We start from the raw sequence: 27,100 nt of genomic DNA, 5'->3' as shown, positions 1-27,100 counted from the left end.
GGACACATTTTCACTGAGCCTTAAGCTGTGTGACACACATTAAAGTAAACAGAAGTTTGAAGTTTAATTCTCTTGCCCCATTTTCATTTTTTTCTTATGGTAGCAGATACAGACCTTGAAATACAGAAGAGCAGACATTTTCCCCTTGAGACGAGCCATTAATAAATGAGGTTTGCTTGGTTTATAAAGTACCAGCTGCATAACCTTCTTAACTTCACACAAGCAATAAAAAGTGAATTAATAAAGAGCTGAATTTCTCAGTTTTGCAGGAGTCTCCTCCTGAACTTTATTAAAATAGGAAGGGAGAAAGAAATACAATTGTGCATCCCATTCAGCGTCTCTTTTTGTTGTTGTTGCACTTTTCTCCCCTTTTCAGCAATTAATTTGCCATGAATCTTATGCTGTGGGCATGTGCAGACTGGAAGAGGACAGAGTCATGCTGCCCCAGGGGTTACTTCTGTCATAAAAGACAACTATAAGAATGTTCAAAATCTCTGAAACCTGATGGTTTCCTTAACTTTCGCTCTCTATTGGGCGTTAAAGAATTGCACCAAGGAGTCACTACAGCTGAGCCAGAGCACTCATTTCCCCTTGCTCTATAAAACACAATCCTGCTGGAACAGTAAGGTCTGTATCTCTATCTACACCACTGTGTGCCAGGCCAGACTGTGAATTTTAAACCACAGTCCTTTACAACTAGAATAGACAGACTGGGAGAAGAGACCGATTGTCTCTTTTGGTGTGTGTTCTATGGAGATATTTCTGGTTTCATGCTGATTTCCATGATGGAGTCTTAAATCTTGGCCAGGAGTCCTGTGACATGTCAGGAGTATGAATAAAAAGAACAGTGAGGACGTGTTTGTTCCCTGAAAGGCTGGATTTTGAAAAAGAAGAATATATCCAGAAGAATATGCTCTGTGCCGTGCATATAGTATATGTACATGCATGCAGTACACAAAGGGAGAGGACAAAGATCATTTTTGCCCTCTCTATTGCTCTTTTCTTATTCTAGGCAAGCAATACTTACATTACAGTCTTCATTCGTGGTACTCATGAAATTTAAAAACGTTAGAAATTTTTCTTCATTGATTATATTAAAACAAACTCTACATTTAAAGTTCTATTTCATTGAGATAATTATTTTGATCATCATTTCTTCTGCCTATGCATTTTTCCACAACTAACTTCATCTCATAGTTCCTCTTTTATTGTCCAGCAGAGAATGCAAATATATCTCGAGCATCAGCCAAGAAATTGCCTTATTTAGCATAAAATAATGCAATTATTTTGCATGGGTCTATATTGTTTCAGATAAATGTTTACCAAAATACTGACTAGCTTCACTAGTGTAGGATGTCTTGTTGCCTGAAGTGATCACTATATCCATATTTCAGTGAATTATTTTGCACCAATAACATCACTGAGAAGCTGAATCACCCCAGGATGCTTAAAGGGCAACCTTTTGCCCAATAACTGCTCCTGGAGCTGCTGAGACAGGCTATATTTATGCTCATGAGAACAACGTTGAAACTTGTTAACATTTTTCTTCAAACCTTCTGTCAGAAGAAACAGAACTGTCTAGCATAGTTGTCTTTCCCCCGCTGCTGTGTCTTTGAGTAATAGCTTTTACATGTTGTATAGCACATAAATGATTATACAAACAGCCACTAAGGCCACTGAAGTGTTGCATTTCCATTACGGGTCCCTGTCCCAGCGTGAAAACTTGCTATGCCACATGCTGAGTATTTTGCCTGGGCACCACTCAAAACTTCGTATATGTCTGTAAATATGCAAGGAGTCAAATGTAAGATCTTAGATATCTTTGGCTCACTCTTGAAAAGAATGGGTTCCCACAGTTAAATAAAATCAGTCATTTAATATGATGACTGCAGTGATGAGAGGTTAGCAGCACACTTCATTGCATCATGACAGGGAAACCTACCAAGTCAATTGAGCAGCAGCAAAAAGCAAGCAGGGTTAAAAAGGAAATGAGTGACAAATGATTCTATTCACATTAAAGGCAGAGCATATTAAGACTCTAACATTTACCTCATTTTTTTCTAGAAGATTATCAACCTGCTTTAATGGGAATTTTACAATATGAATGCAATTAGTAATACATATCATGGAAGTCTGCATACACGTAACAGACTTTATAATGACATAGTGGATCTGGCAGTTGTTTCTGCTAGGGCAAAACCTAGAGTATCAACTCCTACATCTGCAACTTGGGCCGATGTTACATGAAATGCTTTGAGCGGATATAATGACTTAATTGCTACCAAAAGAGGGAGATCCACTCCCCACCCCACTCACATTCCTTGCCCAAATACCCGTTCCTCTCCGGATTGTGCAGTCACCTCCTCGCTCCTGCATCGGTGCTTCCACTCATTTCTTCCTGTTCTCAATCAACCCATCTAACAAAACAAAAAAGCAACAAACAAACAACAAACAAAACAAAACAGAAAAGGCTTCTCTTTGGTCAGTGAGTGGGATCTACTCTGTGAAGGTCTGATTAATGCCAAGTGGTCAGAAGTAGAGTGGGAAGATGAAAAAACTATGCAAGTTTACAGAAGGAACAGTTTGGGGAACTAAGCGTAGTAATTGCGCTTCAGTTCTTTTTTTTTTTTTTTTTTTTTTTTTGCATTCTCTATCTTTTTAATCATCTCTAAAAACTCATGTTTCAGTGTCACCCACACTCTTTAGTAATCAGTAGGTCCTGTGTGTGCCCATTTTAAAGATTTTCTACTATCCGTTAACACTAATTTACTTAACACAGAGCCTTCGGATATTTTTGCTATTGCTTTCTCTTTTTTGTTCATTCCACATTTTTCATGGCAAGAAATGAATATTTCTAAAATTGAAACTGAAGTTCTGTGTTACTTTCTTCAGGGGCCTTACAGGTTTAAGCAATCCCCTGTCTCAGCCATTCCTTCCTATCTGCACCACCAAATGCATTTTGCCAGCACAGCTGTTTGTGCAGCCGGGACTGAAAATGGGAACCATCTGAGACATCCTGGTGCAACAGAAAGGAATCTAGAAAATCAAAAGGAAGTTTGTAACAATGTGAGAATTAAGATATATGAAACACTAACCTGGTGCTGGGACATTTACAGTGTAAATGGAGGTCTTGTTAAGTTGACCCTAGAGGATCTGAGGCCTGGGGAAGATTACACATTTTCTTGTGTCTTTTCAACATTTCAAAACTTGTCTCAGGAAACCTCTTATTTCTCTAACCCAAAAGATCTTGTTTTTTTTTAATCAAATGGCCTTACTTTTAGCCATTTACCACTTACAAAACTCCTTGCAGAATAATCCTAACCTGATTTGAAAACAAATCTTCCTGATGAGTAAAGAGAATCCCTACAGGGTCGATCGATAGTTCCATCCCTCCATCACTCTTCTCTCATAAATATGCTTATGTGTGTGTGTATTGCTTACAAGATTTTTGCGAACCACTCCTTTTTTTTGGTCACTTGCAAACAGTTTTTCTTCTGTTTATATTGCCTAAGGGAGGGGTAAACATTCCTAACATCTTCCTTAAATCCAACATCCATGTTATTAAACACTGTCTTTTATTCAAAATATTTCATGGTTGAACAATAGGGACCCACAAAGATATTAATGTCCCATCTATCCAGGCTGGCAATTTCTCCAGAGTGCCTCAGTTTCTCCTTTTCATTCAGATTAAGGATTTCTGTCACAGTCCCCAGACAAAATGTTGCCCGTTTGTAGATATAACATTTTGGAGCTCTAACTATCCAGATGCATTGCATATGAGAGGCTGGGTATCTGGTTTCCATTCCAGGGACCAGGCAGTAAAATCCATATCATTTAGGTGCTTTCAGTTTTGGGCTAATTTCAAGTCTGTGAGTAATGACTGGGAATATTCATATCCCTGACACAGGGCAAATGCTCAGGAGATTTACTTCAATGTTAAATCACAGAAATACAGTGGTCTACGAGTCAGAGAGTTTTCTCATTTTACTTCACCTCATATCCTCATACATTGAAGTTACAGTGCTTTCAAGTAATTATTTTCCTTCTTAAACTTTAAATTTATAGCACAATTTCACTGCTATTTTACCCCTATAGTTTTGTCTTCAACTCAAGACAGCTAAAATCGATGCATTTTGGAAGGTTGCATTTCTCAAACATCCTTCTTCCCAGCATCTTAAAATACTTTATGATAAATAACCCAGCTTTTCAGCATGTCACATCTGTGTACTCAAGGGCAAACTGATTCTGAAGCTATTTAAGTTTTTCCTCCTCATCCGACATTCTCTTGAACTTACTTGTTCTTTTCAAAATTTCTCCTCACACGCTACCAACACTTCAGTCACTTCTGTCTTGACACTCTTTAATAGCTGTTACTGTAGACTATTTCTTCTAAATTTGCTTGCAAAATACTTCACATGGCCACCAAATGCTGTCTTCCCAAAGGCTCTTTTTCCCTACCACTTTATCTTTCTGGCCGCCTGCTCATTTTGCACTTTGTCTTTCACTGAGTGATTCTTATTTAAGCAATATCTTTTTCCTTCTTCTCTTGCTCTTCCTGCATTTAATGAGCTCTGTTTTCAGTTCCTCCTCTTCTCACCACTCTGGGTTGTTTTACACTTCTTAGTTCCTTGTTGTTTCAGCTCCAAACCTGACTCTTCCTTTGCATGTATTTCATTTTCTAGAAAATCTGGAAATGAGCTAGGCTTGCTTTAAAGCAAATTTAGTTCTTTAAAGCAAAAGCATTTATTGCTTCTTTAAAGCAAATTTATTTCTATATTTATTTCTTGGGAAGAAAATAGCAACAGACATCCGTGAATGTTGATGTGAGACAGAAATCTTACTCTAAGATTTTGTCTCAGCACTAAGTGAGTGATGAGAACACAACACAGATGAAAGATGTAGTAGTTCTGCGACACAGTGTGCCACACCAGCTTTACCAAAAGGTTAAGCAGCCGTCCGACTCACGTCTTAGTCACCTATACTACTTTTAAAATGCTGCTAGATGTCATGGCACTTCCTTTCTTCAGAGGCAAAGTTGAACCACATGAGTTGCTGCTGCTCCCCATGGCTCCTTACTGCCCCCCATCTTCCCGACACCTTGTTGTTCCTTTTAGTATCGATGGCAGTGAGAAGCATTGAAGTCTTTAATATTATTATTGCTGTTATTGGTGTTCTTCTAGGCTGAGATTTTCTTATTCCACTTACCAGTTTGCTAACTGAAGTTATTTCAGAAATCATCTATCAACCAGAAAGTGCTCAGTAACACATTGTTTGAGTGAGACATGTCAGGAAATTACTGACTTCAACATCAAGAAGTTGCTTGCCCCTGAAACCCCTAGCGTTTTGGCACTGGGATATTGATAGAATGTTACTGTTTTTGTTATCATTAAATCTGTGTCTTTCTCTCTTCAATAGAAAAATAAAAAAGTCAAATATTAATTGAAGCATTTGAAAGTACAGAAGATTAACTTAGTACTAAATTCAGACTACTAAGCTTAGAAAGAGAGAGAAAGAGAGAGAGACACTACAGTCATGTTGAAGAACTCTCTGCTTTGGTAAGTACAAAAACACAGCATTTTTTCCTTATAAAGACTCGGGAACATGACATTTTTACCAACACACATGAACTAATAGCACCATCTAGTGGCAATGAAATAAATCGCATCTTAAATCCCTCTCTTCTGAAGCCCAAAAATCTAACCAGGCATTTAAATGTTTATATTAAATTTCCCGCATTCTGGCAAACTGGCATAACTACATTTTTGTAATTCTTTTTTCAAAGATGTTGCTGTAGAATTAGGGGGCTTTCCTTAAGCATGCTGCTTCTCAGATTAATAGTGAATATTTCAGATGAATAGTGAATATTTCAGTCCTTCATGGTGTTCAGTACTATTTTTTAGAGTATCGAAAATCCTTTTTGCAAACACATCAACATTTATAAATACCTGAGGGGAGAATGTAAAGAGAAAGAGGCCAAACTCTTCTCAGTGGTGGCCAGTGACAGGACAAGGGGTAATGGGTACAAATTGAAACACAGGAAGTTCCACCTCCATGTGAGGAAGAACTTCCTTCCTGTGGGGGTGCCAGAGCCCTGGAACAGGCTGCCCAGAGAGGTTGTGGAGTCTCCTTCTCTGGAGATCTTCCAAACCCGCCTGGATGCAGTCCTGTGCCACGTGCTCTAGGTGACCCTGCGTGTGCAGGGGGGTTGGACTAGATCATCTCTAAGAGGTCCCTTCCAGCCTCAACGATTCTGTGGTTTTCTGATTGTCCAGGCACTTTTTGTTCTGTGCATTCTGTAAAATATCATGATAAATTTTTGGCACATCAGGAAAGACTAACATTAGGCAAGGAGACCTCTTGATCTCTGGCCTGTAATTCACTGAATCTGAGAAACAAAATTGGGGAATACGTGAGTAAATGATATATTGTACTGATGCCGACCAATTCTGTTACCTTCCTTTGGGGAAATCAGTCCCCACAAAGCGTAACGGTTTCAGAAACCTTAAGCCTTCTGCAATAAATTATATTGGTATATTTTCCCTTTCCACATGGGTGATTTAGTTCTTAGGCTACTTCTCATTGTATTAGATACAAATGGGCTTTTCTTTAATTTTAAGCATGACTGATTTTGCAATGATCTTTTTCCTTAACAACAGACAAATTAACTGTGGTTATGCCTGACATGAAACACAAACATTCTGGCTTTTAAGCAGATAAATATTTGAAATCTTGCTTTCCTGTCTTCTACTTTTCCTGTCTCCTACTCTTCTTTTACTTCTTTTTATTCATAAAGGCATCAAGAAGCAACTTGCTCCCAAGCAGAATTAAGAATATTTAACAGCGCTAAAATAAATTTGTAACACATCATGCGTTTCTCCAAATACTATAGACACAGACATTGCAATCTAATCTGCCATTGGAGCGATGCCTCAGAGTACTTCATGATTGTTCAAAATCTTTTTCTGGTGCTTATTTTGATCCTTTGCTTTGTTGTTGCTGTTGTTTACTTGTTCTTTGATTTATTGCAACTCACAGCAAAAAAAAATCTTTTTTTAGTCCCCCAAGTAAGTCAACATTTACAAATAATGAAAAAGATATATATCCATGTATAAGGTCACAATTTAATTCCTAAATGGGTAAGCATTTTTTTTTAAGCAGGAGGTGTACATGCACATGTTTTAAGAGCTCCACATCTAGCTATTTCTTTAACTAGTCCTACTTCATTAGGTAGGAGCGATGTTGCATTTATTTTTAACCCCTCAGAGTAAACCAGATCAATTCTATAGTCAGCAGCAAACCTCAGTACTCCAGGGAGTTCAATGATGGTTGAGATCAAACCCTACCTCTGCCATCTGGCAGGAAACAGGATATGCACCCAGAGACTTCTCAAGCCCGCAAGCTTTCACAAAGCTGGGGTGAGAATCGCTGCCGGGAGATATTAGAAGGCAAACGATAGAAAAGCAGTAGTTTAAATGAGTGGAAAACTTAAATAGTGGTTAGAAATGCTCAGAGGCAGGCAAAAGGATGGGAGCAAGACATATTTCCCAGAATGATCTTCAACGATCTGTTTATGTAGCATCATCCCCCTTTGTGATCCTTCAAACTGAAATGGTTATTGCTCTTTGACAGCAAGATCTTGCTGGCATTTTAATGAGTATTTGTGCAACAGTGGTAATTTGGCCTCCTCTCCACATTTAAACCTAGGGCCTACATGACCAAAAGCACGTGTCACTAGAGCAAAGTCCTCTGCAAATCATGCACAGAGCGGATCCAGCAGTACTCTGAGCCTAGACTCACTTTAGGGATGGGATACGACAGTGGAAATTCGCTGCCGCTCTGGCAATGCAGGACTATTTTGCCGGTCCTTCCACTGTGCTTTCTAATGTTCTGACACATTTTGTACCTTCTACCACTGACAACTGATCATTTATGAATGAGTAGTCTGCTTAAATGCTTCCAATTTTAGTGGGTTACTTCAACCACTAAATTTAAAAGCATAACAGTGCTGGATAAACCTGATGCAGGCCTCCTCTCAACCACTGCTATTACTCCACCTGTTGTAAGGATTTGGCATTTTTTCCACGCTTTCACCATCAAAACTAATCTTGAATGACACAGCTACAGCATGTGTTGGAACACGGCTTTTTACACATGAGGACAAGCAGAAGGCACTTTTGTGTTGGCCAGCAGCAGCACAGACAGCATCAACTCCATACTCACAACTTTTCTTCCCATGTCAATAGTTGGGCAACAGAAGGAATAGTCACACCTCTATAAGACACCTGCTTCAGTTTTTGGCCTCTTAACCAGAGTTAAACTGGAGGATGAGAATAGGATAGTGAGAAATCCACAGCTGACTGATTCTGAAACTTGCATTCTCCTCAAAGTAATCTCATTATCAGGCTGATGCTGGGGCAATAAAACTAGGCTCTGCCCTTTGCTCATTAAAGATAGTGAAGTCAGAAGTTTAAAGCTCTTCAAGGTAAGTGATAATCATCATTTCCGTGTGTCACGTCTGGTTACAGCGCTCTGTCAGCAACTGTATTCATAGCAAAAGCCCTTATCCAATAGTTTAAAAAGAACATGGGATTTCTTAATGATCTCCACTCAGCTGATAAATGCTATTCCTTCAAACCAGGTGATGGAAAAGCAAATATGCTGTAATAAATGTGTTAGGAAATTACAGAGAAACACTTTGTCAGTATCTTTATTCATAGGTTAAAATGTAATGCCATACAGTTCTTAACAATTACAGACTGAAAAAAAAACATTATCTGCATAAAACAGAAGCAAACAGAAGGAAAGTAATTAAAAAGCCATCTTGCTTCAACTTTTGAAACGATTGCATACAGAATAATATACATATTTACATTACAAGTATATTATATAAATATAATATATATGTAATCTTGTAACCACAATAAATACCAAGAAGGTCTTTTTAGGCACACAGCATAGAAAAAAATGCAGAATCTGCACAATCCTTAAGATTCTTGGAGTGACTCACTCTTACATTGTTTTCACACTGAAAAAAAGCAACTATTTTACACAAAATATACAGCCACAGCTTATACAGTCCCCAGTGAACAGGGAGTCTTTCCTTGCCTTCCCATAAGTCTACTCCTTGACTTTCTAGTACTATTGCTCTGTACAGCTATTACATAAGAAAATAGTTTGCAGTTTTTTACTCAGCTAATAGCCTAAGTAAATATCAGTGCTAACAAAATAAGTACAGCATATCTACATAAGGTATATACAAATGTGTGCAGAAACATGGGTTTGGTGAACTACTTCAGAGCACACTTTTAATACTGGGGAATTAACCTGAAAGCAGAAAAAAAAAAAAAAAAGGATTTTCAGTGATATTACTGCAGAAATATTACATCAATTGAGTGAGTGACACCTGGACTTCAGAGACAGTAAGGTTTAATTTTACAAAGTAATTAAAAAACAAATTCTTGGCTAAGCTGGCAGATGTAGGCTGTCTGTCACTGATTTTGAATGCGTATCCTTCAGTGCAAATGAAAAACCAAGGATTAATCCAAAGGGAATTTTCTCAGCCTGTATGGACTGTCACGACATTTTAAAGACCATCACTGTGGAGCACCTGAGATCTCACTCTAGGAAGTGAAGCTGACCACTTCTCTTAGGAGAGCCCTGATCAGTGAGAAAGCAGAAACAAACAGCATTTTTTTTTGCCTCAGTTACAAGTCAGACTCTGGCATATCAGGCATATCTGCCATTAGATATCCAATACCATAGCGCCCATTTGGAGCAGTGTCCAGAGTAGGTGATCCAGTCTGTTTTCGATATATGTTTTTGCCAAAATTTGGAGACGGTACCTCACTCGGGCTCTTCCCATGAATCAGACTTGTATTATCTCCCTCCAGATTAATAGGCTCCTTTATTATCCGTCCTCTTTTGTAGGATACAGCTGCCAAACTACCAGAGCTGTCATCGATCAGGTTGCAGCGGCGCACCAGGAAGACTATTGGGACAGGCAGTATGGCCAGCACCATCAGAGATATACAGATAATCATTCCCCATGTTGGATAGCTGTGGAACTCTTCTACAGCCTGAGCAGCACAAGAGGAAAAAAAAATATGAATGCATCTTTACATAAAAATGAACAAACTTGCAGTTCTCACTAAGGCTTTCAATTTTCAAATATAGCCATCTTTTTGCCACCCTGTGCTCACAGTTCGGGCACAACTACAGCTCTAAAAGTTGTAGAATCAAGGAGGTGTGATTGCTATTCTGACTGAGCAGGAGCAAAAGCACCACAGTGCATGTGTCCCACTGTCTCAGATGCTCAGAGCAATGAAGTGGAGCCCAAATCAGGATTTTCAAACTACACATTCTGCTGCCTTTATCGGTAATCATTCCTGATCATTTAAACATGCAGAGTACGTATTTTGGACACAGGACATGAGTGTGCAGTAGTATCTCTCTGTACCTTGCTCTGGAGGCTAACAGCTAGTCTAGACAGGGACTCTCTCAAGATCACCACGTGGAATTGCTCTAGATTGTATAAACTTCAGGTAAACTTCATTTTACATTTACTGGGGCAATGACTGGACCTCACACCTCTAGAGGGTGCAAGAATCACTGGAGAGTTGACTTGGTTCTTTAGCTGAGTTAGCACTTAATTTCATACAAAGAAATGAGCAGTTCAGGCCTGTGAGATGCAAGTCCTCTCCTATCATACCAAAAAACTGGACTGCTGGGGTCACTCACTTAAGGTGCTTGGGGGACAGATCCCAGTCTGCCCCAAATGAGTCAGGACAGGCATTACCAGCACCCTGGTCTCCCACAGTCCACTTGAGTGCTCTCATCTGTTCTGTCTGTTGAGTATTCCAAGGTATCCCCCTTCCTGATTTTTGAGGCCAAAATCTAATGTAAAAAGAGTGTTTATGGGAGAATCCCAAGAAAGTAATAATGATTGCCTGGTCAGATGCATTAGTAAAGCCATTTTCACGTACCTTACCTGTCTTTGCTATGGTTTTTTTTTTTTTTCCTTTTGGCTAATATGGACTCGTTCTCCATTCAGAAGGGTCTCTGAGATACCTTTCTCTGACAATTTACCCTCCCACATTATGTATGACAAGCCTGTACAAACAGCTCAGGACCAATGGACCTACAAGTCTAGTAGAACACTTAGAGGAGTTACCTTGGCTTAATCTCTTTTTGCAGTTAATCTTCATGATTTATGCTGCATTTCACAAAGAAATTTCTTAAAACATCTTTTCAGAGACTGTATTTAATGCAGCAGCTATGGTTTTAAAGTAAAACAGCTATTGTATAATGAAAAATTCGAATTTTTACACTAGTATTACTTGAGATAAAAATGGCCATGCCATTATTTGTAATAATTCTATATATGCAGTTGCAGACTTTTGTCTTTTCATGTACTCTTGACACATTGTAAATATGACCATTGTAATACAAATAAATATTTGTTATGTACATACCATATCTTCAATCCAAGCATTGTAACCAGGAGGACTTAATACCATTTGGACAATGCTAGCTACCAGCAAGAGTAACAATACCAAAGGGGAAACATACTTCCACATATAGTAATAGTACTGGCTTGGAGAAAAACCGAGCATATCCTTTAAATCCTCCATAAATCTGTGAAGGGAAGAAAAGGTTACTGTTACTGTGTACACTGAGATTCCACAGTTGATAAATGACACCAAATTTGAGGGAACAAACAGAATACAGATATAGTTGCACTTTTTTTTTTTTTTGACTGGCTGACAAATACAACTTACATTTCCGGTTCCAAAGAAACAACTAGAAGAACTAATAATGACTACATGGTGCAGTGAGTTAGTAAACTGGCTTTTCATCTGTCAAAGTTTATGCCCAACTCCTAGTATAATCAAAAGTAAAAGGGAGAATCGTGATTTATTTCTAGTCCAGAAAAGTTTCCATTCCAAGTTTCAATGCCTGATTTGTCACAATGCCAGATTGCTGAAGAGAAAATAGAGACTAGAGCAAGAGGTATCTTGAAGTGCATTAAATGCAGCTTTTGCTTTGAATCTGTCTGCGGGAGAAACTGTGAAATACCTTTAACTTTCCTCACCAGTAAGATCACATTTTCGGGGCTCCAATCAAATTAGCATTCACAACTATCTTACATCTTACAGATATAAGTAATTACTGTAGCATAAAAAAAATATGCAAAGCAACACTTTAAAAAGTCTTTTAAAACAGGCTCTAATTACAGTAATCCTCTCCACTAACACGAGTCTCTGAGCTAAGCAGCCATAACTTTGAAACCTAGGTTCACTTCATTTGTGAATTCAAATGATAGAGTGCATTTCCATAGGTTTTTCCAAAGGATAATCTTTCACCTACAAGCAAACACCATAGTAGAAGAGCAAGATGAACTGTTTGCTTCCATAAACAAGGTTAAAAGTGGGACAGGAAGTATGTAAACACTGGTAGAGTTTTCTAAAACCCTATATTGCGGGAACGTTTGGTACTTGAGCCTTCTCCCCTATATTTGAACAGTGACTATCAGTCTACTGCAATTCAGATAATTGCATACATCTAACTTTTGATGCAGTATGGATATAAGCATTATTTGAAGATACAACAAAATTACTTATGGAAATTTCTTTAAATACAAGAACTAAGATGATCTTGAAAAAGATGGTCTTGAAAGCTGCATCTTCTGGCCTATATTGTATGGCTGCTCACCTGTTCCACACCATGGGACACATGGGACTCCCTCCTGATGTAAAGGAGATAGTGCCCTTTCTACAAGTACTTCTTGGGAGCCATGCCTCCCATGCAAACAGCTGCTTGCAAACAAGAGCTGAGAAACAGTCCACCCCATTGCCTCACCTCATCCCTTGCACAAGAAGACTTCTTTTCTTACTACTTCTACTATTAGGGTAGATGAAACCAAATTAATTTCTTGTGTCATGTCATACAGAAAACTGTTGCAATGAGAAAACAGGGCTCTTTTAGGTGTTCCAGGGAGCAGAGGAGGAAGTGAGGAGATTAAGGAGGCAGACCAGACTGCCTACTACTCTAGAATAAGGCAGCAGTGACGGATATAGTTTATGACCTTGTGTTTTTGTTCTTTTTGTTCTTGTGCAAATATACAAAAAAAAAAAAAAAAAAAGGAGACACTGCTTGCTTCTGAGATAGGCCAAACCAAGCAGTAGCAACAACTCCCTCACACTTCTGTGTCTCTGCTGGCTACATGAGCATTAAAAAGGTGAAAGAGAGCCCAGGTAAAGGCCCAGAGGAGATATTCAGCTCTTGGGGATAGCAGTTCCCCTCACTTTCTCATAAGCAGGCCCGATGGGAGCATGACTTGGAGCAAATTTAGTGTGTGGGCATGCTGGAAAGACATTTAAACTCACCTTTCTTTTTATAGATTTGTTTTTTTTAACATCTTCCTATATTGTCTACCAGGCTATTTACTGAGGCATGTGTCATCACTTTTGAGTGCATATAAAAACAGCACATCTTATAGATTCTGCAAAATTAATTCTGAATCCGTATGTGTGCTGCTCTTTAAAAATCATTACATTACACATAAGCTATGGTTTGCATTATATTAAGCTGCTGAAATAAAACTTTGTGAAGTCTTAAATCTGCCTCCTTGTGCCTCAAAACTGCAATTTATGTTCTGAACAAAACCCCTTTTTTGTACTTCTTGACAGCAACATACACAGGTTCCAGAGGCAGTAGAAAAAGACAGGATATTTTTAGAGCTAATTCTTTGAGAGCGTGCACACAAAGCACTGATTCTGTTTTAACTTCTTTGTGGTTCCATTCCTTTTTGAAACACAACTATAAAAAAGATCTCGTAGCAACAAATATGCTTGGAAAGCAGTTACATATGTGAAGCTATTGTCATATAAAAGCTCAAAAAAATAATTGAACTGGATTGTTTGGAGTGTCCCATCTTTTGTCTACAATGCATTGATAAGTACTGTTAAAAAGAGGGTGAATTTACAAATGGCTTGTGCCCTCTGTAGGTGGCCTTTTCTTCCTGAGGTCTCCAGTCCTTCATCCAACTAAACATAAATCTGTTATGTTGCCTTTCATCATCTGTCTGTCCTACTTACCATGTTTTATAAGCTACCAATCACATTTAGCTTTGCTGATTCAAGCAAGTTTTTATCTCCCTCTTTCTATATTTTCATAAAAGTGTCTTCTGAACCACTCCTCACTCATAAATTCCTCCAATTGTATTGCAATAATCTTTTGTTTGTTGTAAAGTCTACACATAACTTGACAGCAGATGCTTTAGAAAACCTGTATTCATCAAGCTAACCAGTATCTTCTATTTGTTGCTTCCTTAGCTGACTATATCCATTTGCTGCCTCTACCCTTTGGGTGTAGAGGGATTACCCTGCAATCCCTTTGGACATAATGTTTTTTCTATATGTTCACAGATATTATGTCCGTCTAAGGAGACGTAATATATCTGTACCTTAACCTCCCAGTTTGACCCTTTGGTGCTACCAAAATTAATGACAACCCTAGGTTGTTTGCAAACAAGAATGCTAGGTGTCTGAGGAAGGACATTCTGGAGAAATCTAAAAGATTAGGAATAGTTCTTAGAACTGTTGCAGAGGAAGGTTGAGATGGCGACGATGTATGAGAAACCTGCCTACTAACTGTCATATTGTTTGAAACCTTTTTGAAAACATGAATAAAATGAACTCTAATTCAAAATTTAAGTATTTTAGATATTCTAACCAACTTTACTAAAAGGCAGCTGATGATTCTGCACGTCTACCTCCTTCCATAGTGGAACTCTCCCTGTTTGGACAATACTAAATCAATGTTCAGACCATTTCCTACATCTGTTTTTTATCTGGTACTTTCATGTCTGTATGCTTAATTATAGGATTACACATGTAGCACGAGTGGGAAATCTTCTTTACTTATCCAAATCTGTTTCTAAAACAGAATTAATTTAAGTCCCGGATGACTTATTTTGAATTCTTTACCGTACCAACAAAAAGATCTTTATATTTACCAGCAAGAAACAGCTATCAGTAAAAATTCCTGTTTTCATCCTTAACTCCCAATGCTTTCACCTTGTTTTTCCTTTTCTTCCTTCTTTTATAAAACTGAAACATCTCTTTGGGTTTGGAACACCCTTCCTATCTTCATGGGGACACAGCAAATAGCTGATATTGTATAACTGAAATAGTAATAACTATTGTAATGAATACTGTTGATATGAACAAGGAAATTAGTTCCTTCACTTACTTGTCTATGCCATATATTCGGGTAATTGCAATATTCTCCAGAATGACCACAATAAGCAGAGGCAGTGTAGCTGAGTAATCATCAAACATTGTGACAAAATAATTTCCAGAGCGCTGTACAAAGATCAGGCCAATAAAAAATGCTAACAAGCAGCAGATGACTGGAATAAAGGACATAAATGTGAACTGTAATAATAAAAATATTCCATAGAGAACCAGGAAATAGAGAGTTACCAAACATTTTAATAGAACATTTCAAAAAAAATCAAAATGATACCATTTTCCTTTTTTTGATCTCAATTTTGATAATTTTAGGGATCCTACATATTCCCTACCTATCAAACAAGTCATGCAAATAGAAGTAATTACTGGAATTGCACATTAAGGCAGCTATGATGAGACACAGATTAATCACAGGACTATTTCTGATTAAACTATTTCTCTTTAATATGAATACAAGGCTAAAAATAAGGAAAACTGGTAAATTAAGCACCATACATGATGTTATTTGGTCGTTAGATCTTTTTATAAATTAGATGTGGAAAGACTAAATTTTAAGGTTACAATTCTAAATATATATATATGTTGAATAGGCTTCTCTCATTCACTGCACAATTCATTTGGCACAAACATCATTTAGCACAAGTTGAATTTCAATAAAATGTAAAAATACTCATAGGCTAAGCAAACAACACCAGCAAGACTGGTTCTCCCTCTTGAAGCACTCTTTCTCCCTCCATTAAAAACTTAGAATAGCATTACACCTAACCAAGTTATCTTAAACTAGGTGAGATGAATCTAGGCCAAAGTACAGAAGATCCTTTCAAAGGATACCCACTGTGCTCCAGACTATTTACTGTTGCTTTAAATACTAAAAGGAAGAAAACAGAAGTTGTGTAAATTCGGTGGTATAAAATCACTGCTTTTTTTTTGGTTTTTCTTTGTTTGTTTGTTTTTTTAACAACCCTGCAGCATCTACGATTTAATACTGATTTTCAGAGAATAATTGCTTAGAGATCAGTATAAACTGGTATGAATTCCTAACCCACGCTGACAAAAGAATCTTCACAACATGCGTCTGATAAAAACATTATTTTTATTATTATTTACTGTGACAAAAGCCTAAGAGAAAAATTGTGTATATGCAATTTGGTTATCTTGTATTTTTATGTTCTCCCATCATGTCTTACCATTGTGTCCAAAAAATGTGCATCTTGCTCTAAACTACGTCTTTTTTTCGGTATATTATTCTTAACTCAGCACACACATGCACACTCCAATTTGGAGATACCTGAGCACAAAATGACCTTAAGTATGTGAACTGGTTCCTCTGAATTCAGCAGGAACTGGACTGGAGCCATAATGCTGCCAATTACAAAGGTATTTATTGGCCTTCCTGTAAAAATTGAAGATGTGTAGCTCCTCAGTACAAACACTGGGGCGGGTATAACCCTTGTTAAATCCCACTGCTACTGTGTGAGTTTTAACCTAGGTATTCTGGTTTTATAAATTAATTATAAAAATATTACATTATATTGTAATCCTTAGAATGCAGTTAACTTGAGCAGAAAATCATGCATGCATAACACAAAAATATCAGAGAAAAGTAGTTCTCAGACTCCTCTATTTCATCCGCATTTGGCAAACTCTTTAACAGTGAATTACAGTAAAATGCGATTTTATCTTCATGACAAAAATGTATCTCCAAGACAATATTATTCGCATATATATTTGGGGGAAATAGCTGATTTCTTAAATGTCATATTGTCTATTCAATAGGAATTTAAGAGCTGATTTAAAAAAAGGCAATAGTCTCATCCTGCTCAGTACTTTAGAACCCCTCCAAAAAACATCAGATTAATCTTACGAAGAATTTAATTCTTAGATCTAGCAAAATACAAAAATACATATTTCCATTAAGTGCAGTGTTCTATGGTATCAGTCGCTAACTCTTGGTAAATGTATTCTTGTAAATGACAATGATATTTTCTTCATAGAGTTGGAAAATTTTGAAACAGTTAGGTCTATTTTTCACCTGTTTTGTCCCGGATATTGATATCTGAATCTTCCCATCGTATATCCAGTCCCTCCTTCAGATTTTCAGAATTTTAACTTTCACATTTTACCCTGTTTTTCTATTTTAAGAAACAGAAACTTTACAAGATCATGCGAATTAAATTAAAAGTTTAAGGAAATGGATATCTTGTTTAAGCCCCTTTCAATGTTTGGGGGAAAAAGTCTATTTCTCTAGACAGTAAGCATTTTGACTTTAAGCACAGTAAACATTTAACCATAGATTTTCGCTTGAACTTAAAACAATCTGCAGTAATGGACAACATATTTTCATTCTTTACTTTTGTTTCAGATCTTTATGTCCTTGGCCTGTGGCACAGATTGGAATGGAGAATATTTTGGAAGAGCTAGAAGGACCGAATGTACAGAAACTTGCACATAAATGCTGTAATAAAATTTAAGTTTTAGGATACTCTTCCTCTTGAAGTATTCAGAAAATAGTTTTATCTGGAGATACCAACATGCACATGCATGGAAGTACAGTTCGGAATACCCTGAGTTAGGACTACATTGTATGTCAACACTAAAAATGCTTATATATATATATGTCAAAAAAAATCATAATTTCCAAGACATTCTTAGATGTCTTCTTCCTCTACTGTATTAGCAACAAAATAAAATTTGTGAAACTCACCAGTGAGAATTTCTTTCCTCACTTTGAAGGTATCAACAATTGGTGTGATGATGCCTTCAATAGTTCCAAACATACTTCCAAGTCCCAAATTTACCAACATGAGGAAGAACATGACTGACCAGAAGGGAGAAGCAGGAAAGTGGGTCATTGCTTCTGTAAAGGCAATAAAAGCTAAACCAGTCCCTTGAACAGCCTGTCGGGGAAACAAAATCCACATGCTATAATTAATGGACAGAGGTTTTGATTTGCTTGTTTTTGTAGGTTTGGGTACCAGAGTCTGACTTCATGTTCATATAATGCCATTGATTTATTTTTGAAGGTAGAATGGAAACCTCATAGAAATTGCATTTCCCACATTTCCAAATTTAGTATTATTCACTGAAATGATTGATTTGGCCACAAACCTCTAAGTGACTGATATAAACAACATACTTTTATTTCACTCACTGATAATTTTGCATGGGAGACACAGGACTTCTACAAAACACACTGTGTTCTTTCCACTGAATATATGAAGGACTCCATTTCTGTATCTATTTGTTCCAGATTAGAACTGTCAGAATGTACAGAACTTTTCGTGAGCTGTAACAGTGTTTTCATTTCAGATGCTGGCGCAGGTAAATAGAGGTTATTCCATAAAACAGAAAATCTCACTGAAGCAACCAGGCTTGTTGTGATAAATTCAGAATAGGACAATGATAATTAAATACTTATCTAAAAAGAAATTACTTTTTAACTTTCTGATCAAATAGCATTTACATTTAAAAATTATATCTTAAAACTTTTAAATCTCAAACTATTATAGTTTGAGATGTTGAATATTTACATCTCCAGTTTAGTCTCTGGAAAATAATTGTGCTCAACTTTTCTAAAAATAGTTCCGTAAACCTTTATCGTCTTTGCAGCAGCAATTTTGTGATCTCACCTTGTTCAGTTCATCTTCAATTTGACAAGATTTCAGACCAAGAGAATCAAACTCTTCTTCTTTAACTTTCTGAATAATGTCGTAAACTAAATTGTAATCTTCTGCTGTAATGCTTGAGAAATTGATATGATGTGGGATCATATCCTGGCTAAGATTGCCTGCTTTCAAAAGTTTTAAAATCTTCTCTGAATTTCTGTAAAACACAATAAAATGGAGAAATCAAAGTGGATAATCTGTGTGAATTCCCAAATGAATATACCATAAAAATGAAAAAATATTCATACTGGATAACACATTTCTCATTTATGATATTGGCTTTGAAGCCCAGAACAGCAAACACCACCAAAGTTGCCAGCACAGAAGTGAAAAAATTGATGAAGGACACCAGTACAGCATCAAAATGGCAGTTGTTGTCTCTCTTGTTGTAGCTTGAAAAGGCAATGACTCCACCAAATCCAAGCCCTAAGGCAAAGAACACCTGAGTAGCAGCTTCTCTCCAGACCTTGGGCTCCAGCATTATTTCAAGCTGTTTGAAATTAGATACAATATATGTCAGCTATAAAATGCATTTCTATTATATGAAAAGACAACAGAAAAAAAAATAGGAGACAACCTACATAACAAAATGCTAATACTTCACTATAAAAGCATTTTTATTACGATAAAGCAGAATGTGATACCTAAAGTTGGGTGAACTCATGGCCCAGGATTTTCATTGACTTTATGCAATATGATCCTTTAAAGAGAAATCTACCTTATAGTATGTCTCCACAATGAGGCATTATTGCACCTGTATGATAATGGACCTAGCAGCTATTAATAGCACGAAGTTGCAGACAACATGTCACATTTTTATTATCTTTTTACAATATATAACTTGACCAGTGTAAGAATTAAGATCTATTTTAAAGATGATGAACCCTTTCCTAAAGTTTGTTTTAATTTGTTTAGATTTTTTATTAACTAAACATCAAACATACTTACAGAGAATTCTATTACATGAAAAGCAAAATGTAACATATAAAATAAATACTGCCCTTGCTACCAGTATGACTCTTTGAGTTAAGGGTCTGTCAAGTAAAACGCCTTGAACTTTCCCAGAGCTAAATAGATCATGTATTTAAGGGACAACAAAGGCTTGTATAGAAAACAGAACAATTATCTCTACATTGCACCTTTGGATGACCACATTTTAAGAAAGTTCTTTGTTAAAGTTAAAGGCCATCTTTGGCTTATATCAGATCTTTATAGTTAGTTGACCCCCAAAAAAGAAGTGCACATGAAATTTAAACATTAGATTTTTCTCAAGTTGATTCAGAGCCTTCTCCTATATGACAGTAACAAACCTTACTTCTGATAATATGATCCTTAAAAAAAAATAGCCTTATCAAAAACTGTAAACTAAAAAGCATCCGCCTAAATACACTACCAAAATGACTGACTGCCTTAACATGAGGAAAAAAAAAAAAACACTTCCTTTAGTTACAGTAGCAGTGCCACACAGCTATGCTTCATCTTTTTCACTAGAGGGTGATAGAGGCATAATTTTAGTTTTACCAAAATTTTAGATGCTTTAAATATCCCAAAACTCCTCTTTCTGCAACATATAATTTGGCCTAATCAAAGATATTACTTCTCCAGATACACCTTGCCTAGATGTCCAAAACGCAGTTTTTTTATTATAAGACATTTACTGTGAGATTTTGAGGGCTAGGTATAGCTTTATGAACTAGCTTCATATATTCCTGTATTTTCTTCATAGTTGTTGACTTCAGTGGGCTTTTGATATACATTTCTTTCAGTATTCAGTGCTTCTAACATTCCGCATTTCTGTTTTCTTCACCAGCCATGTCAAACTGTGACAATCACCCCTTCTGTCACACCTGTGCCACTGTGTACCACCCCCCTGCTGAGCTGACACAACTATTCTGTGATGGGGTATTGTCATCTGTGATGGGGTATTGTCATCTGGTTTGCTGAAGCAATCGAGGCTGAAAAGATTTTTCTTCTATAAGTGAGTTATTTTCAACCTGGATCGGTTTAGCAATCCACTTTGCAACCTACTTGCCTAAACAAACTGTCAGCACCATGGAGAGAAAGAAAGCAGCACCAGAATTCCTTCGAGTGGGAAAGAATGCTTCATATGGACTTACAGTCCCAGTTAGTGGGACTGTAGTGTTCAAGTTGAGAAATAATCAGAGACTATATAAAAATATATATATATTGAAGGTTTATATTCACATACACTGCATGTGATATACAGGTTTCCTAAGGTCCAATTTAAACCACAACTCCAGTGCATACCTGGAAACCAACAGAAGAAACTAAAAGTGCTTTTTCTTTTGATATTTTTCATCTATACGTTTTAAACAATTGTACTATTGAGTTATTAGCTTAACTCTTGTCTATCTCATGAAAGTTCAAATATTGAGTGCTGAAGTATTAGTATTAAAAGGGAATATTAAATATTCCCTTTTTTAATTTTAATATTTACTTTCGCTTGGTATCTCCTGGTATTTTTACAATTAAATGGTAACACTGTGGTTGAGGAACCAAAGTATAATTTCAAGAGGTCTATATTCCACCTCTGCAAGAGACATCGTCTTTGTCAATAAGCATGGCATTTCTCTGTTGCTAAGATTTCCCCAAATCTGCCTGAGCAGCCTATGAGTTTCTGAAGAACCACAAATCCGAAGACCCATATGAACGAGCATAGTGCTCGTGCTCAGGTATGCACACTTGCCTATTGCAGCAAAAGAAACTGCTAATGCACGTCAGTTTTATAGGATGATGGTTCTCCACAGACTCAAAATACCTGGAATCAAAACACGTGACAACATTTCCGTCATCTGTCATTAGCCTCTATGTGCATTGACTTAAATGACATTATTGTTTAGCTTTCTTTTTGAGCATTTGTTTCTGTTGAATTGTACTGTTAAACTGACTTACTGGAAGCAAAATTATGCATATCTGAGCAAGGAGGTAGTATAGCCCTGACTACTGAACCACACTGTTCCTGTAGAATGGATGCAGTAAAAAGTATTTTGATGGAGTGTAGATATAATTCAGACATTCAGGCTAACCAATGATTCTTAGCATCCCTTCTCACCCTTCCAGTGCTAAAATTTACTGTTACATACAACATCACTGGCAAAAATGTAGATGGCAAAAACATATGCTTAGAACTGCTGCTCTCTTGCTGTGACAGCCATATGGAGCACGGTAAGGAAAGCTGACTGGTGACTGCTTACACCACTTTCACAAGATGAGCAGAGTGTTAGGTCTCCTATGTTTCTGGACTACTATGCAAGCAGCACTTACTTCTAAAAGAATGAACAACCTTTTCAAAAGGGACAAATTCACCACGTAAATCCAGGAAAGCATTCAGTGTATGGCATTTCACTGTGACATCCCAGGCATTTAAATTCTAGGGAATGACAAGATTTAAGATTCACTTCTGTCTTTAGTACTGGCCACTGGAGCTTGCTACACATCCTAAGTACTGTAAATGCTTAACTTTGTGAAAACATTTAACTCTGGGAACTTGCCACCTAAAGGATGTATCTCAACACTGAGCCTTTAATAATGAGTCTTTGGACCTTAGGACTTGATATTGTGCCACTGAAGTCTACAGCCATTTTGAAAACTGACAAGCAGGATCTGCTATGAAGGCAGTAGGTTCAATTGAGAGACTTCATAAACGGTCAAATTGCCACTGAAACTTTAAGTACATTGCAGACAGAAATTAAGTACTTACCTTAGGTGTGAACATGTGACGAATTCCATCCACTGACCCATTGAGGAGCAGTCCTCTGATCAGAAAGCATAAAAGCACCACATAAGGAAAAAGGGAACTAAAATACATGATCTGAAAAACATTGAAAAGACATTTAACATGACATTCACAGCCCTCATTTTTAGTAGTCTTATTTTCTAGTCAGTATCTTTTGTCTATATGACTGAATTGATAATCATATGTTCTCAAAAAAAAAAAGATAAACAAACCACTTCTCTCTATTCCCTTTCACTGTGCAGATAAAACAAAATCAGCATGACAGTACTCAGAGAGTACTGGTCTTCTAAGGAAATTCAATGCAAATTCAATGAAAAGATGAGAAGACAGAAGCAGCCTGTTTTAGAAATGCTACACTTTACAAATGCATTTCGATTCATGCAGATAATACAGTGGAGAAACAGCTACTGCTCTCTGCAGATTGAATTCTCAAAGAATTCTCATTCTCTCTTTGGAAGGTGTGAATACGCAGTCGATGGAGAGTACATTATCAATGCACTCACATAACATATATTGCCAGGAAAGAAAAAGAACTGGGAATATTCTCTGATCAACAGGAGTGACTCAAGATCCTGTAAGTTTGAGTTAAAAAAAAAAAACAGCAATATGGCTTTAACTGTCAGGTAAACAAAATGCAGAGCCCTGCCTTCAGAGTCCTAAAATGCAATACTGGCCAGCTTTTCATGCTGAAGAGTCTGCTTGTACTGTTGTATTTGTGCTTCTGGGTCACTTCTGGGCTTTCGTATCACCTTAATATTTGTATTCATTTGAATATCTTTCTGTCACAGTGACTGATTTTATCTAATATATCCAGAAAAAGAAAATTTAGTAATGGAATATGATCTTTCATTCTCCATCATTTCCTGAATAGCAAATTTATTCCATGCTTTGAAATCATCAGTAAAACGATTCTGTCACTCAGTAACTTTTGACAGTTATTTCTCTAGCTGAAATACACTAACGAAGTTACAGAAATTTTCTATCATCAGTTCCTCTTTAAAAATAATCCTGATAGCAAATTTTATAAACAGCAAAAAAAAAAAAAGATTATTTTTCATTTCATTTGCAAAACCCAATGAGATCAACATCGCTAGCAAATCTACCTGACCACATCAAAGGGAATAAAAACAAGGTGATGCACTGTTAGTCAAAAGAACACTCCTGAATACTGAAAGGAGGCTACGATTACTACAGAGTGTTACAGAAGCACGGAGAGCAATGACCGTAAAAATAAAAGTCTAAAAATTAGGGCATTTTGAGGACTAATTATGGAATTCTAATGCATGTATTACAACCAGACTGAGAGTATGGATATATCTGGAGATTTAATTCCTTAGTTTGACATTCAGAAGCATACAGACACATGCTGAATCAACAGTACAACAAAGCTGAGGTGCAGTTATTTGAAAAAGTTGTGTTAAATAAAAACAGATTTTTTTTTTATGGCCGCTCCTGGGCTTAATTTACAGTTTTAATGCTTAACTACTAACATTCTCCTACTTGTGATTATACAAATACTGGGGTGAGTCAGAGCTTCTAGACTACTCCTGCAGATTTCAAGAGAGGGTAGGCAGAGGGTGTGGTGAACAAAAATGCAGTGAAGTAGATCTTAAATGTTTCAAAGTAAAACACTGTCATGTAGGTAAATAGTGTACTCACTTTGCCTGAAGACTGAATGCCTTTGATCATAGCTAGGCATACCATGACCCAGGCAGCCAGCAAGCAGATAGTCATCTTCCAATTTAAACCCCCACTCTGTGAGAGCGAGCTGGAAATATTCAGGGCTTCTCTGTACCAGTAATAAGTGGTTGCAGAACTTTTTTCACACTCTGGCTCCACAACTGTGAAGAAATGTTAGTAAATCAAGAATGGGTTCAGTGCAGAAGTATTTTTCCAACATTTCACAACAGTGTTTTGTCACTCCTCACAGTACACAACTATAGCATTGACATTTACTTAGGACCAAAATTCGCAAAGATCCACAAAGATTTAAAGATATTATTTAAATGAAGTGGTGATTGCTAGCAGTGGGAATTTCTTTATACATCTTTTTAGAACAGTCTTCTGGGATGATATATTCTTCTGCAGATGGTTAATCTAAGTCCTAGGCAGAATTTAGTTCTGATTTCAGTACTAGTTAGAGCAGGCAAACCTAGATAGAAAGAGATACATTTCATTCCTCGCACATGAAATGAGATTTCCTACATATGAAAATTACCACTCTGAAGGTTGAATTATACTAATTTAAAAAATATATAAAAAAATCAAATGTGTCTACTTTGATATGACACTCAAATCAACAGGCTTTTACAAATGTTAAAACAGTGACACAAAAACAGCAAAATTTTAAGACAAAGTTTAAAAGGGTTCCTCCATAAGTTCAACTTTCAATACTGTTGCACAGTATGCCCACACAAGGCCATCTTATTATAGTTACAATCAAACTACGAATTCCCTAATTTCAATTTGTTTAAAAGTAAACAAATGTATTATCATGATTTTTTTTCACAGATGTCTACAGTTTTCTCTTTTCTGCTTTGTTAGGATTACAACCTCTCTTGACTTTGCTGGCAGGAAGTAAAATACAGGAACAGGCTCTTTCACCTTTGTTTTTCACTGAGTAAACATTAAAAGAGTCTTAAAATCAGAAAAATGTAATGAGAAATTCCTTTAACTTTTTCCTGCAACAGACTAAAGTAATAATAGTCATCTATTTCAGTTAATCTCTAAAATAATTTTGACAGTGATGTTCCTTTCCAAATTCAGTGTATTTGTTTCAGATTAGATTTATTGTAATTTTCTGAGTATCATAATGTAACATCTACTTTAAGTGTAAATATATATATACATATATATATTCCTAAACGACAATAGAGAATTAAAAGGGTAACTCACTATACAACAGGTTAGTCAATTCTATAAAATAAAGCAATTGGAAGAATTAAGAGAAAATGTCTTTTCTCAATTCTCTTCAGTTATGTTAATTAGAAGTATTAGCTGGAAAAAGAGACAAATGTAAAAGCAGGGTTTTGATTTATATTTTCCTGAATAAATCTTGACTCAAAGCCAGTAAAATTAAATAAAAAGATTAGCCTTTCCTTAATGACACCATATTTGTCCCTGGATGATTTTTATATATTACAAACTTACAGGTGTGAGATGCATTTTTAACCAAAGGACATTGGTCCCATGGTAATGGATGCTGAAAGGATTGAGAAAAGTAAAACAGACTCCATCCAATAATGACATTGTAGTACAGGGCCACGAAGAAGCACACCTGCAAAAAAGATACACCAAAAAGTTGTACGTTAACTGCATTTGTAAATTTAAAAAAAAAAACAGTAATGCATTTAATTCTGCATATTTCTGCTCATTCAACTTTTTAACTAAAAAAAGACAGAATAAAAAAAAGGAATTCAATGGCTTGCCTCTCCAACGTACCTCACATTTTCTAAATTCTCACTTTTTTTCCTCTGTATTTATCCCATAACATGTAATCATTTTTTACAGGCTTCTTTCCTCCCAGAAGACTAATCTATTTCCTAGTTCCTACCTTCAGGAAAATCAGAGTAGGGGATTAGGTTTTATAGATGCATCCATATAAATATAAGATTATTATATGATTATTAAGATCTTCCCAAAAATTGTAATTGATCTTGAAGCTCAGCTTCAAATAAGTCTCCTTTTTCTAAGAGCAAAATAGAAGGTTGAAATCACACCGACTGTTAGACAAATCACACAATCTAAAATAAAAACTTACTACACAGCTTGCAAATCCAATTCCTCCAAGCTTGGGACTGATATAATTCCACACACCAATACTCCCTCGTCGGATTCTTTGCCCCACAGCAAGCTCCAAGAAAAAGAGTGGAATCCCTATTACCAGTAACAAGACTAAGTATGGCACAAGATATGCACCTACAAAAGGAAAAAATATATATATAAATCAGAGGTGTAAGACTAGTCTCTCAGACAAAACAAATGGGAAACCATCTTCAAGTTAGAAATAACGTCATTTACTTCAAAACTTTTTTCGTCATGTGCAATATGTAATTTTATCTGAATTATGGCTGTGTATCTTTTAAAATCTAGAAAACCTTGAGATGATATACTGTGACAACACTGTAACAGTTTGAGACAAACTTTACATAAAGTAAATCTATCTAACCCAACTGTTCATGTCAAAATTTGGGCATACGATCTAGAGATATTTTTATGAGGAGCTGAATCAACTTTTTTTTAAAATGCTACACCTTAAATTTTTATTGAGTAGTAAGAGTGAACATGTAAAGGAAATAGCACAGGGCGTGTGATACATCTTGAATTTCATCCAATCTTAACACATGAAAACCATACTGTTTACTTCTTCAGATATTCCTCAGATGCTCCGTAATGAGATTTCACAATGTAAAGAATTGCATCAG

The 27,100-nt window shown here is 36.5% G+C and overlaps 1 protein-coding gene across 1 annotated transcript in view; it reads right to left on the bottom strand.

Annotated features, from left to right (window-relative positions):
• Positions 1 to 8,692: 8,692 nt before the first annotated feature.
• SLC6A15 (solute carrier family 6 member 15) overlaps positions 8,693 to 27,100 on the bottom strand; it is a 33,259-nt gene continuing 14,851 nt past the window's right edge. Inside the window, exons 3-12 of the mRNA XM_010218805.2 lie at positions 26,437 to 26,594; positions 25,827 to 25,953; positions 24,336 to 24,517; positions 22,641 to 22,751; positions 19,168 to 19,409; positions 18,884 to 19,076; positions 17,959 to 18,151; positions 15,253 to 15,412; positions 11,472 to 11,634; positions 8,693 to 10,076 (exon numbers count right to left, since the gene is read on the bottom strand). Of these exons, the coding sequence (XP_010217107.1) occupies positions 9,705 to 10,076; positions 11,472 to 11,634; positions 15,253 to 15,412; positions 17,959 to 18,151; positions 18,884 to 19,076; positions 19,168 to 19,409; positions 22,641 to 22,751; positions 24,336 to 24,517; positions 25,827 to 25,953; positions 26,437 to 26,594 (1,901 nt within the window). The 3' untranslated portion in view covers positions 8,693 to 9,704. The remainder of the gene's footprint in view (positions 10,077 to 11,471; positions 11,635 to 15,252; positions 15,413 to 17,958; positions 18,152 to 18,883; positions 19,077 to 19,167; positions 19,410 to 22,640; positions 22,752 to 24,335; positions 24,518 to 25,826; positions 25,954 to 26,436; positions 26,595 to 27,100) is intronic.

Source organism: Tinamus guttatus, unplaced genomic scaffold (genome assembly GCF_059628265.1).
Source record: "Tinamus guttatus ecotype Peru unplaced genomic scaffold, ASM5962826v1 Tinamus_guttatus_pri_ptg000472l, whole genome shotgun sequence".
NCBI classification, from domain to species: Eukaryota; Metazoa; Chordata; class Aves; order Tinamiformes; family Tinamidae; genus Tinamus; species Tinamus guttatus.
Note: the sequence above shows the minus strand (reverse complement) of the source record. Positions and strands in the feature narration are given on the sequence as shown.